The sequence below is a fragment of the Octopus sinensis genome, linkage group LG29 (assembly GCF_006345805.1).
Source record: "Octopus sinensis linkage group LG29, ASM634580v1, whole genome shotgun sequence".
Lineage (NCBI taxonomy): Eukaryota > Metazoa > Mollusca > Cephalopoda > Octopoda > Octopodidae > Octopus > Octopus sinensis.
Genome location: NC_043025.1, coordinates 12,322,641 through 12,337,640, shown reverse-complemented (window position 1 = coordinate 12,337,640; position 15,000 = coordinate 12,322,641). Strand labels below are relative to the sequence as shown.

Genomic DNA, 15,000 nt, shown 5'->3' with positions numbered 1-15,000 from the left:
AAAACAAAAAAACAAACCTTACCTTCATGTCAATAGCTCCGTGAGCACGGTGTCCTAGAAACTTGAAACGGTAGGTGCCATTCCGTGGGTTCAAATCAGATCGGGCAGAGATTGCGAGCGCGGCGTTCTCAGCGGGGTCACATTCACACCTGGACAGTGGGTCCTTCTTGTAATTGTTGTACCTGGCAAAGAACAACATATATATATATATATATATATATCACGTGATCACGTGACAGACCAGACCAGACCATCAGACGTTACACATCGCTGGTCAAAATGCGTTCGCAATGTTTTAGCCTTCGAATGATGCCACCCCACTGGCTAAGCGAGCAGGCCAACAGAAGAAAGAGTACAGCAGGGATCACCACCATCCCTGCCGGAGCCTTGTGGAGCTTTAAGGTGTTTTCGCTCAATAAACACTCACAACACCCGGTCTGGGAATCGAAACCACGATCCTACGACCGCGAGTCCGCTGCCCTAACCACTGGGCCATTGCGCCTCCACATATATATATATATTTTTATTATTGATGTTATCACCAGTGACCTAATTGTTTGTTCCTTCTCAAGCCATGCCTGGCTCATAAGGGCCGGTTTAACAGTCTCCTTGGCGTATAGGTTCCCCACCTGGACGGGACGCCAGTCCATCGCAGGTGAGCTGCAAGATGCAGGAGGAAAGAGTGAGAGAAAGTTGTGGCGAAAAGAGTCAGCAGAAGTCTCGCCATTACCTTCTGCCGGAGCCGGGTGGAGCTTAGGTGTTTTCGCTCATAAACACACACATCGCCTGGTCTGAGATTTGAACCCGCGATCCCTCAACCGCAAGTCCACTGCTCTAACCACTAGGCCATATGCCTCCACACACATACACATTGTTCCTTCTTGAGCCATGCCCGGCTCATAAGGGCCGGTTTCTATTTTTCTGCTCCATGTAAAGGCCCAGGTGTCACCGTGTGAAGAATTTTGCTTCCAAAGTGCCTCCTACTATAGCCCTGGGCTGACCAAACCCATGTGAGTGGATTCGGTTGACGGAAACTGAAAGAAGCCTGTTTCACATGTGTGTGTGTGTGTTTGTGTCCCACCGCTGCTCGACAACCGGTGTTGGTGTGTTTACGTCCCTGTAACTTAGCAGTTCGGCAAACGACACTGATAGAATAAGTACCAGGCTTTTAAAAGAAATAAGTGCCAGGGTTGACTCATTCAACTAAAGATTCAAGGCGGTGCCCCAGCATGGCCACAGTCTAACAACCGAAACAAGTAGAAGGTAAAAGACACAGGTGTGCATATCTTACCTCATCAATTTGATCATCGTCTTCATGTCCTTCACCTTGACATGGTCCCTTCTCATTATCTTGGCCCTGGGGGTGTTGTTGTAGGTGTAGATGTCCCCGTATTTGTTAATGAGGTCCTGCTGGCCGCTGATTTTCACAATCTTGGAGAAAAACTGGCACGAGAACATGAAAAAACGGTTCAACAAGACTATAATATATATATAATATAACATATATATATATATATATATATATATATATATATATATATATATATATATATATATATATATATATACATATATATACATATATTATATACATACATATATATATATACATACATATATATATATACATACATAATATATATCAAATACATATATATATATATATATACAAATACATATATATATACATACATATATATATATTACAAATACATATATATATATATACAAATACATTATATATATACATACATATATATATAATATACAAATACATATATATATATACATACATATATATATATATACATACATAATATATTATATATCTATATATATATATACATACATATAATATAATATACATATATATATATATACATACATAATATATACATATACACACACACACATATACACACACACATACACCACACACACACACACAACACACACATATATATATATATGTATATATATATATATATATATATGTATATATATATATATATATATGTATCTATATATATATATTATATTATATATTCTACAAAATTAGAAAATGGAGAAACATACTTAAATCAATCAAACATCAACCATCAGATGATACCCAATCAATACTTTATTACACCATTACATACAGTAAAGGCATTATACAAAATATATTGTAAATATAATTAGACAAGGAAATAGGAATATCTATATATATAAAACTCTAGTTGTGTGAGTGTCTGTCCCCTTCGATTTAGATTCCTAACTCCTCCCACATTTTGCGGTGCAGTTTAACCAAATTCGGGTATCTTATAGTCGTGATTCATATCGAGCCCGTCTGACTATTAGCGCGCGTCAACGATGAGTCTACGATTTTAAAAATAATTTAACATCATTTTTTATTCCATTTTAATGCATAAAATGCATCGTATGTCGATGGCGGCGGAGTTGGCGTCCACGCTCACAGCTGCACCTGTTTGCTTCTCTCCCTTCCCTCCCTCGTGAAGCTGTGGGGAAGGGAGTGTAAAGAAATCAAAGTCGTAATGCGTTGTGAAGGAAACCAGCGTTCTTTTAGAACAACGACTTCATGGCTTGAAGACACCAAAATAAAAATGGCTAAGAAAGCCCGAATTTATAAGGGAAGTAACTCTCTAAAAATGCTCACATAGTTATTTCCCTTACAAACCCGAGCAACGCCGGGCGATACTGCTAGTAAAATATAAAATATAATATGTAATTATATCATATCTGACAGCTGTTTCGGCAGTAAGGGCAATCATGCCTCATTTAACCTATAAGCCATATAAGGCAGGTATAAATGAGACATTAACAAGGATGCCCCACGGCCTCTTCAGAGAATTTAATAAATTATAATTGAGAAAAATTTTTTTTCCATATACATATCAATATAAAAATGTAAAATAAAAACGTGTGCATAGACACCATAATACTACACCATATATATTATATTCATTAATACAATAATACAAGATACACAAAACAAAATAAAACAAAATATATATCAATATATATTAATAAGCTCAGTTATTCTACATATTGAGTTAATAGTTCTAAAAACTACCACACAAGAAGATATATGCACACTCACATTTAAATTAAAATCAGACTTATACATGAAAAGTAATAAAAAACCACATTTCAGTTCATAAAATTTAAACCTGTAAAAGTCAATAATAATTACTATTAATATTAATAATATAATAATATAGATTACAGTTATGTCTGCACCAAGTACATCCATCGGATATCTACATATCTAAGTGTCTGGTTACTATATATATATATATATATGTATATATATATATATATATGTGTATATATTATATATATATATATGTGTATATATATATAATATATATGTGTATATATATATATATATATAATATATATGTATATATATGTGTATATAGATGTATATATATAGTGGTAATATATATATGTACATATATATTGATATATATATATGTATAGAGATATGTATATGATATATATGTATATATATATGTATTATATATATGGTATAATATATATATATATATATATGTATATATATATAGGGATATATATAGATGTTATTATATATATATATAGATGTAATATATAGATATATATATATATATAGGTATATATATATATATATATATATGTATAGAATATATATATATGGATATTATATATATATGTATATATATTGTATATATATATGTATATATATATGTTATATATATATTTGTATATATATATGTAATATATATGTATATATATGTATATATATATATTATATATATATATTTTATAGATATATTTATATATATATATATTATATATATATAGTATGATATATATATATATATGTATATATATTATATGTATATATATATATATGTATATATATATATATATGTATATATATATATTATATATGTATATATATATATATGTATATATATAGGTATATATATATTATATAGGTATATATATATAATATATGTATATATATATATATATGGTATAATATATATATACACATATATATATACGTATATATATATGTATATATATATATGTATATATATATGTATAGATATATATATATATATATGTATATATAATGTATATATATATATAATATATATATATATATGTATATATATATGTATATTATATATATGTATATATATATGTATATATATATATGTATATATATATGATATATATATATATATGTATATATATATGTATATATATATAATTAATCAATATAGGGTGGCAAGGAAAATTTTGTAGAATTTTATTGCCACCAGCGCCCAGTGGAAGGAAAAAATTAAATAGTCATAGACCTTTTAAGTTAACATAAGTATATATTATATTATATATATATATATATATGATATATATATATAATATGTATATATATATATATATGTATATATTATATACTATATATATATATTATATATATATGTATATATATAATATATATGTATAATATATATATATATATATTATATATTATATATATATAAAATTAAACAAAAGACATACTAAGTATGTCTACCTGCTTGAAATAGCAGTCAAAACTCTTATTAAATCGCCAAAAATACACTGATGAAAACTACATCATTAATTTTAATTTTAATCCCTCGGCTAATTAATGTTATTTTTTCGCCTGCTGTCATTGATTCTGTTATAATCATTTTTAAAATTGTTACATCGGGTAATAATAGAATAAGTACCAGACTTGAAAAAAACCCAAAAAACAAAACAAAACAACTACTAGGCTGCTACTTTTTCAACTAAAAACCCTTTCGAGAGACAATGCCCCAGTTTGGCCACAGCCCAGTGGCTGAAACAAACAAAAGAGGGAAAGAAGAAGCCCTACAAATAGGGGGGTTTTTTTTACTCACGGCACATTGTAGCTTCCCCAGTAGGTGTCATTCTTCAACTTCTTGGTCAAATCTTGGAACATGATGTAACCCCTGGGAATGAATAAAGAATAAAGAAGAATAATGAATAAAGAATAATGAATGAAGAATAATGAATAAAGAATAATGAATAGAGAATGAAGAATAATGAATACAGACTGAAGAGTAATGAATAAAGAATAATGAATAGAGAATGAAGAATAATGAATAGAGAATAAAGAATAATGAATAGAGAATGAAGAATAATGAATACAGATTCAAGAGAAATGAATAATGAATAGAGAATAAAGAAGAATGAATAGAGAATGAAGAATAATGAATACAGACTGAAGAGTAATGAATAAAGAATAATGAACAGAGAATGAAGAATAATGAATACAGACTGAAGAGTAATGAATAGAGAATAAAGAATAATTTGCCCCAGCTATATTTGTCTTTAATATGCTCAAAGAGAACGTTGATAATTTTCTGAAATAGCGTTCAGATTAAGCTATGTTTTAATGCATTAAGGGAAGGACATTCGCTTAACTGATATTGTTCTTGTCGAGTTGGGAACATCAGTAAAAAACGTATTTTTTTCTCAAAGCCAGAAAATGCAGTAAAACTCCATACTGTGCACACCATCCTCCACTGATTAACTCCATTTCAACCCACAAAGCATACAGTTGCACACATGCACAACACACATAAATGTGTGTTTAACCCTTTTGATACCAACCCGGCTGAAACCGGCTCTGGCTCTGTAGTAAAAATGTCTTGTTTTCATAAGTTTTGAATTAAAATCTTCCACCAAACCTTTGTCACAATTTATGTTCCTAACACTAACTGAATGATAACTAAGTTATTTTACTAAATTCTTTGATATATTTAAAATTAATTGAAAGAAACACAGAGCATCTCAACAGAAATATGGTAACAAAAGGGTTAAGATATATAAAGAGAAACAATTCTTAACCCTTTTGATACCAACCTGGCTGAAACTGCCTCTGGCTCTGTAGTACAAATGTCTTGTTTTCATAAGTTCTGAATTTAAAATCTTCCACCAAACCTTAGTCACAATTTATGTTCCTAACACTAGCTTAATGATAACTAAGTTATTTTACTAAATTCTTTGTTATATTTAAAATTAATTGAAAGAAACACAGAGCTTCTCAGCAGAAATATGGTAACAAAAGGGTTAAGATATATAATAGAGAAACAATTCTTAACCCTTTTGATACCAACCGTTATTTTATTAAATACTTTGTAATATTTAAAATAATTGAAAGAAACACAGAGCAACTCAACAGAAATACAGTAACAAAAGGGTTAATGCACTAAGGTGATGGCTGTAGTTGCTACATTTTAACAGCATTTTTTAAAAATCCAAGTGATGGTTTCAATTCATTTATTAAAGTAATCTCCCATATCTATTATATAAAATTTGTTCTGTCTGTCTGTGTGTGTGTCTTCTAGTATCTCGGGCATCCTCCATCCGATTGCGCTCAAATTTGATATGTAGATACCGACGGTATCAGGGCGTGTATAAGTCTTGAAAAACTTACAAAAATCAATTCCAGGTGAGAATCCGATCGATAAAGCCGTGGGAACGTGCATTTGTACGCGCAAGTACATCAGCTGTTGCGATCGATACTATGCATACGCGAGAAAAATGCACATACAGTTTACGCAAAAAAAGTCGGCTGGTTTGAAATAATGTCACAAAATGGGACGGTCGGACAAGTTGTTTTGAGAAAATTTGGTTTAAATGTTTGACAACGCAGCACCGTCCATTGGACAGGGGGTGTTTTGCTCATCTACTATAAAGATGCATCATAGATGTTTCAAAATGATCTTCATGCCTATGTTATTCAGCACACTGTCATGTTTATCCTTAGTATACTGATAGTGTACTGATGTTTCTTATCACAGAATTCATTCCAATGTACTTCCATTCTTTCTGCTATACTCTTGGCAGTCTCCCCAATATACATTGTGGTTGAGTTCCTACATTCACCCTCTATACATTTTAATTGGTAAACTACGTTTATTAATTGTAATACTTACGGCATTTGCTCCAGCACTAATAACAGGTCGCTGTTTGGAAGTTCCTTGTTTGGTTCAAATTTGTGGTAATCAAGGACCATCCACATGTTGTTGTAGCTGTTCAATAATAATAATAATAATAATAATAATAATAATAAAATAATAATAATAATAATAAATGCCCTGATGCAGTACCAGGCAGTGGCTCTCATGGCTTCTGATCTTAACTGATTGGAAGTGTTATCACGTACATTGTTTTGTCTTGGTATAAAAGATGGGCTACAGCAAATATTCTGCTCAATACCACAGATTTGCTTGTCAGTTGTTTGACCGTAACCAGTTGAGCATGTCCCTTATTAGTGGCTGACGATATGTGCATCTCTGATCACGAGCAGAAGTAGTGGGGAAGCATCATAGCCATGTGTTGAGAGGGATTCTTTGGGGTTTGAATAGTTCACCTCTGGAAACATGGGTGGTTCTTTCAACATCCTTAAACAACCCTTATTCAGGGACCGTTTGAGCAGGATGGGCTACTCAACCTGAAGAAAATTCTAACTGGGCCCCACCTGCAAGGTCATGTGCTGTTTATCTTGACATGAGATCACCATGTCGCGCACATATGGTTGTGATGCATGTGCCTGGTGTACCCTTATCAGACGGGTAGTCATGATGGGTATATTGGGCTTCATATATTTTACCCCAGTGTCACTTTGATGGCATGAACTGCTCTCTCACTCAATAATAATAATAATTATAGTACAAGATCAAAGCCTCCTCATCAGAAATCACCAAAAACACATAACAGAACTGCAGAATATGTGATGGGGAAGAAACCATAAATTATATTGTCATTGGCCTCCCAGTCTTGGCTAAGAAGTAATATATCCACAGACATGACAGAGTTGGGACCTACATACACTGGAAGCTATGCCAACACTATGGAATGACAACAGAAAAAAAGAAAGTGCAGGTACACCTCAGAAAAGGTCACAGAAATTGAGAGAGCAACCATACTCTGGGATATGCCAGTACACACAGATAGAGAAATCAAGGCTAATAGGCCAGATATAGTTGTCAGAGATCATGAAGAAAAAAGTGCCTTCTAATCGATGTATCAATACCAACATACACACACAGGACAGGCTTCTTTCAGTTTCTTATTTCTTTACTGCCCATAAGGGGCTAAACATAGAAGGGGACAAATAAGGACAGACAAAGGGATTAAGTCGATTACATCAACCCCAGTGTGTAACTGGTACTTAATTTATATCGAAAGAGAGAGAGGAGAGAGGAAGGGAGAGATAGAAAGGGAGAGAGAGAAAGGGAGAGAGAAAAAGAGAGGGAGGAAGGGAGAGAAAGAGAACGGGAGAGAGAGATCAGGAACGAAAACAGAAATAGTCCAGGGTGGACTGGGTGCTTTTTAAGTGGGACCTGCACTGGCAGGGTCACCAAGTAACTTGCAAGACAAGGAGTCTTTGAGAGGGGTGGGGTCATTGGAGGGGGGGATGATCTTGTGTCAGATGATGAAAGGTTAGAGCGTGACAGAGAGAGACAAATAGGAAACAAAAGTAAAAAAAAAAACCAACAACAACAAACACAGCACACCACTCCTAATGCAACAATGTAAAGCGCCACCTACGTTCCGCTGTTGTATGACGAGAATTCGTTGGCCCATTGGTGGATGTTGGCAGCGAGACGGTTCGCAGCCATCACACGCAGACCTTCCAGTACGCACCCTCTGGGAACGGTGTTCTTGGCGGCGATTTCAACGTTGTTGTTTTCAATGGTAGTTTCCATGGCAACCTGCGGATCGCGGGGGGAACAAAAGAAATAAGCACCACTGTTAACAGGGACAGCAATTAATCATTTGTCGTTGATCATTTGTCATTAATCATTTGTCGTTGATCATTTGTCATTAATCATTTGTCATTAATCACTTGTCATTAATCATTAGTCATTTGTCATTAATCATTTGTCATTGATCATTTGTCATTAATCATTTGTCATTAATCATTTGTCATTGATCATTTGTCATTAATCATTTGTCATTAATCATTTGTCGTTGATCATTTGTCATTAATCATTTGTCATTAATCACTTGTCATTAATCATTAATCATTTGTCATTAATCATTTGTCATTGATCATTTGTCATTAATCATTTGTCATTAATCATTTGTCATTAATCATTAATCATTTGTCATTAATCATTTGTCATTGATCCCAGTATATGACTGGTACTTTTATTTTCTTAACTTGAAGCAAAAAAGGATGAAAGGTAAAGTCGGTCTTGGCCTTATGTTATAATCTCGTTTGCATCCAGGATGTTTTAAAGAAATGTTAAATCCACCCCAGTATTTCACTGGTTCTTTATTTTATCCCCCCCCACCCGAAGAATTAGAGACAGAGTTATTCTTAATACAGTTCTATATTTAAGAGATGAGGAATTATGTGACATTATTTACATTATTTACATTTGAAGGATATTTGTCCTCATCTTTGTTGTTAACACAACGTTTCGGCTGATACACCCTCCAGCCTTCATCAGGTGTCTTGGGGAAATTTCGAACCTGGGTTCTCATTCCTAAGGTATTTTTTGATGTTATTATTATTATTATTATTATTATTCAATACAGTCTATATTTAAGAGATGAGGAATTATGTACATTATTTACATTTGATGGATATTTCTCCTCATCTTGTTTGTTGTTAACACAACGTTTCGGCTGATACACCCTCCAGCCTTCATCAGGTGTCTTGAGGAAATTTCGAACTTGGGTTCTCATTCCTAAGGTATTTTTTGATGTTGTTACTCTTTTACTTGTTTCAGTCATTTGACTGCGGCCATGCTGGAGCACCGCCTTTAGTTGAGCAAATCGACCCTGGGACTTATTCTTTGCAAGCCTAGTACTTATTCTATCGGTCTCTTTTGCCAAGCCACTAAGTCACAGGGACGTAAACACACCAGCATCGGTTGTCAAGCGATGAAGTGGAGACAAACACAGACACACAAACACGCACACATACATATATATATATACATATATACGACAGGCTTCTTTCTGTTTCCGTCTACCAAATCCACTCACAAGGCTTTGGTCGGCCCGAGGCTATAGTAGAAGACACTTGACCAAGGTGCCATGCAGTGGGACCGAACCCGGAACCCAGTTGGTTGGTAAGCAAGCTACTTTCCACATCCACATGCCTATTACATCTGTTACCTCAACACCTTCTGACACACACCTTTTCCACTACATATATTACTCAGTGAAAACATAGTATATTAACCAAGGATTAGAGACAAAGTTGACCCCTTTGGGATTTGAACTCTGAATACAAGCAGGGACAAAATACCGCAAGGTATTTTGTACAACGTTCAAGGGCGCAAGAGTGGCTGTTTACCAACCACATGGTTCCGGGTTCAGTCCCACTGCGTGGCACCTTGGGCAAGTGTCTTCTACTATAGCCTGGGCCGACCAAAGCCTTGTGAGTGGATTTGGTAGACGGAAACTGAAATAAGCCCGTCGTATATATGTATATATATATATATGCGCGTGTGTATTTGTGTGTGTGTGTTTGTCCCCCTAGCATTGTTTGACAACCGATGCTGGTGTGTTTATGTCCCCGTGAGTTAGCGGTTCGGCAAAAGAGACCGATAGAATAAGTACTGGGCTTACAAAAGAATAAGTCCCGGGGTCGATTTGCTCGATTAAAGGCGGTGCTCCAGCATGGCCGCAGTCAAGTGACTGAAACAAGTAAAAGAGAGTAAAGAGTAAGCCAGAGGTCAGAAGACAAAGCAAAAACAACAAAAAAAAAAACAGCGTCCCTTACCATTCCTGAGGAAATTACGTAGTAGTCGTCCATTGACAAGAGAAGTCCAGGGTATGAAGAGAAGGTTATCTTCCGTCCGGGAACCTTAACTGGAATGGTTGAAAAGATACGAGGAATTAGGAGATGACTTCATTTTTTTTTAGATTAGGAAACATTCTTAGGTTTCTTATTAAGGAAATAATATCTCAAACGGAAACGGTTAGGCTTGCAGTATACAATTACACACACACACACACACAATATATATATACACTATTAGCTGGTCCTTCAACCCTATTATCAACCCTATTATCAACCCTATTATCTCCCCTTATTCGCTCTCGCGTCTCATGTTTGATCTTTGACCTCTGGCCGAAATCAGATCGCCATGTGATTCGTTAGCTACTGCACGCATTTTTTTTCTCTCCTTCTTTCTGTGTTTTTTTTCTCTCTGTTATCTTTTGTTGAAGAGCGTAGGCTCGAAACGTTAAAGACTTGTTTTATTTATATTTCCTGAGCGCCATACTAATACAATTGTTCGTTTGTTTTCCACCTGCCTTCGTCTTTTGTCTATTTTCATAAAGCTTCCCGTCATATATATACATACATATACATACATTTTATATCACGTGATCACGTGACCGACCAGACCATCAGATGTTGTTACACATCGCTGGACACAATGCGTTCACATTGTTTTTTAGCCTTCGAATGACACCACCCCGCTGGCTAAGCGAGCAGGCCAACAGAAGGAAGAGTGAGAGAAAGTTGTGGCGAAAGAGTACAGCAGGGATCGCCACCATCCCCTGCCGGAGCCTCGTGGAGTTTTAGGTGTTTTCGCTCAATAAACACTCACAACGCCCGGTCTGGGAATCGAAACCGCGATCCTCCAACCGCGAGTCTGCTACCCTAAACACTGGGCCATTGCGCCTCCACACACACATATATATATATATATATATATATATATATATTATATATATATATATATATATACACCCACAATATGAAATAGTGTACATTTAATACAAGAGAAGCGACCTTTAACAGGCAGCTTTACATGCTGGAAGAAAAAAAGTAGTACCAGTGGAACGTTGGGGGTCAATGTAATCGACTTACTCCCTCCCCCCCCAAAAAAATTGCTGGCCTTGTGCCAAAAATCCGAAATCAGTTTATTAAAGGAAAGAAAAACCAAAATAGAAGGACGAGGTTCAATACTCACCCTGAGAGGTTGGCAGGGTATGGTAACTAAAATCGTAGCTTTTGAGTACTCGTAGCATGCTGCTGTAAGTGTTCCAGGTGTCGTGGGCGACGTAGAGGTCCTTGTTGCCGGGAAGCACTTTGATCATGGCCGAACACGACCCTTTGCGCATGTAGTACACTTCCGGCGGGAGCATCAGCGCCTTGCTGATGTCGGCGAGTTCGCTGTAGAACTGGAGCCAGCTGCGACGGTAGTGGAGGTGGTGGTGGTGGTGGTGGTGGTGGCGGCGGCGATGAGTTGGTGGGGGAGGAAGAGATGGTGAGAAATTTATATGACAATTAATTTATGTGATAAATAATTAAAAGAGATGATGATGATGATGATGACCATGATGATGATAATGATGACCATGATGATGATGATGATGATGATGATGATTGTCAGCATCGCTGTTGTTTAGCCCCAGGTCAAGTCTGATCCAGCAGACCTATGATCAAAGATGTTCCAGCTGCGACCATCCTGTCTTTGATTCAGGCATAGTGTATCTAGGACTACATTATCTAATGTGCCCTCCCTTGTTGTTGTTGTTGTTTAGCCCCAGGTCAGTCCTGATCCAGCAGACCTATGATCAGAGATGCTCCAGCTGTGACCAGCTTGTCTTTTATTCAGGCATAGTGTATCTAGGACTACATTATCTAATGTGTCCTTCCTTGCTGTTTAGCCCCAATTCAGTCTGATCCGGTAGACTTATGATCAAAGATGTTCCAGCTGTGACCATTCTGTCTTTTATTCAGGCATAGTGTATCTAGGACTACATCATCTAATGTGTCCTTCCTTGTTATTTAAACCCACGTCAGTCCTGATCCAGACAGACCTATGATCGAAGATTTTCCAGCTGTGACCATCCTGTCTTTTATTCAGGCATAGTGTATCTTTGACTACATTATCTAATGTGTCCTTCCTTGTTTAGCCCCAGGTCAATCCTGATCCAGGCAGACCTATGATCGAAGATTTTCCAGCTGTGACTAGCCTGTCTTTGATTCAGGCATAGTGTACCTAGGACTACATTATCTAATGTGTCCTACTTGTTGTTTAGCCCCAGGTTAGTCCTGATCCAGCAGACCTATGATCAGAGATGTTCCAGCTGTGACCATCCTGTCTTTTATTCAGTCATAGTGTACCTAGGACTACATAATCAGTTTGTCTATGGTTGCACAAACTCTTTGGAGAAGGGGCATTTTATTTCACTTGAATTAGAAAAGTACAGAGCCACAGGATGATATGTTGACAAGAAATGTCAATGTTGACGAGAAACGTCAATGTTGACAAGAAATGTCAATGTTGACAAGAAATGTCAAGGCGGTGAGCTGGCAGAAACGTTAGCACACTGGGTGAAATGCTTAGTGGTATTTTGTCTGCTGTTACGTTCTGAGTTCAAATTCCGCCAAGGTCGACTTTGCCTTTCATCCTTTTGGGGTCAATAAATTAAGTACCAGTTGCTCACTGGGGTCTATGTAATCGACTTAATCCCTTTGTCTGTCCTTGTTTGTCCCCTCTATGTTTAGCCCCTTGTGGGTAGCAAAGAAATAGGTATTTTGTCTGTCGTTACGTTCTGAGTTCAAATTCCGTCGAGGTCGACATTGCCTTTCATCCTTTCGGGGTCAATAAATTAAGTACCAGTGGCACACTGGGGTCGATGTAATCGACTTAATCCCTTTGTCTGTCCTTGTTTGTCCCCTCTATGTTTAGCCCCTTGTGGGTTAATAAAGAAATAAGAAATGTCAATGTAGTGTCCCTGTATTTTTGTTTCTTGCTCATAGCTTTCATGCAAAGATGTAGGGACGTAAATTTTCACAGAGACGCATGTATATACTTGCATGTATGTTGGTGAAAGATGAATCCATTGTCAAGAAAAATGAGAAAAAGAAAGAAAAGTAAGAGTAATACTTACTAGAGTTCCGGCAAACAGCCTTCACATCCATATTCAGAGGAATATACAGATTGCAGGGCCTCCAGTTGACAAATGTAGAGGTTGATCTGTGGAGAGGAAAACACATTTAATAATATCAACATCAATATATGTATATATATATCATCATCATCATCATCATCATCGTTTAGCGTCCGTTTTCCATGCTAGCATGGGTTGGACGGGTCAACTGGGGGTCTGCGAAGCCAGAAGGCTGCACCAGGCCCAGTCTGATCTGGCAGTGTTTCTACGGCTGGATGCCCTTCCTAACGCCAACCACTTCGCGAGTGTAGTGGGTGTTTTTTGCGTGCCACCCGCACAGGTGCCAGACAGAGCTGGCAAACGGCCACGAACGGATGGTGCTTTTACGTGTCACCAGCACGGGGGCCAGGCGCGGCTGGCAACGGACACGAACGGATGGTGCCTTTACGTGCCACCGACACAGGGACCAGACAGAGCTGGCAAACGGCCACGAACAGATGGTGCTTTTACGTGTCACCGGCACGGGGGCCAGGCGAGGCTATATATATATAGTAAATCCAAAAAAGGACAAACACAAAAATACAACATGTGTATGTGGTACATGTAATACATTAGCAGATGCTCAGGAAAGGAAAGAAAGGTAGTTTTACGTTTCGAGCAGATGCTCTTCTTCGGGAACAGAGGAAAATCCAAGAGAAGGGAAAATGGAGGAAGAAAATCACCAACGATTCACATGCGGTTACATTTCTTTCCTTTAAAAATTGGCACGAAGTTTCCGGACAATCCAGTAGTAAAGATTGTTTGCCAACATAACATGGCACTCCTGGTTTAGGATGAATGTTGCTGTAATTTAGCCCCAGGAGATATCATCTCCAGCTGGCAATACGACACGATCTGTGTCCTTATATTTTCAAACAAGGGCATTTAGTACCCCTACTCAGCTCAAAACAATATCTGTGTATCGCGATTTCCGGATTATTTCCCTTCATCAGCACAGAATAATTGTTCAGCTAGAGTTGGCACTGCCAAATTCCCATTTGAAATGTATAGTTTTCACGGTGACAACTAGTCACTGAT

General features: G+C 36.5%; 1 protein-coding gene and 1 long non-coding RNA gene across 2 annotated transcripts in view; both read right to left on the bottom strand.

Moving 5' to 3' along the window:
* Positions 1 to 15,000, bottom strand: part of LOC115226130 (putative phospholipase B-like 2) — a 31,608-nt gene that overhangs the window by 3,024 nt on the left and 13,584 nt on the right. Inside the window, exons 3-11 of the mRNA XM_036514807.1 lie at positions 13,924 to 14,009; positions 11,994 to 12,214; positions 10,793 to 10,881; positions 8,602 to 8,765; positions 6,984 to 7,079; positions 4,920 to 4,991; positions 4,801 to 4,858; positions 1,292 to 1,443; positions 23 to 182 (exon numbers count right to left, since the gene is read on the bottom strand). Coding sequence (XP_036370700.1) covers positions 23 to 182; positions 1,292 to 1,443; positions 4,801 to 4,858; positions 4,920 to 4,991; positions 6,984 to 7,079; positions 8,602 to 8,765; positions 10,793 to 10,881; positions 11,994 to 12,214; positions 13,924 to 14,009 — 1,098 coding nt within the window. The remainder of the gene's footprint in view (positions 1 to 22; positions 183 to 1,291; positions 1,444 to 4,800; positions 4,859 to 4,919; positions 4,992 to 6,983; positions 7,080 to 8,601; positions 8,766 to 10,792; positions 10,882 to 11,993; positions 12,215 to 13,923; positions 14,010 to 15,000) is intronic.
* On the bottom strand, positions 12,535 to 13,426 carry LOC118768459. The gene is made up of 3 exons (XR_005004305.1): positions 13,029 to 13,426; positions 12,847 to 12,904; positions 12,535 to 12,594 (listed from the first exon to the last, which is right to left on the bottom strand). It is a non-coding gene; the product is annotated as an uncharacterized LOC118768459 (long non-coding RNA).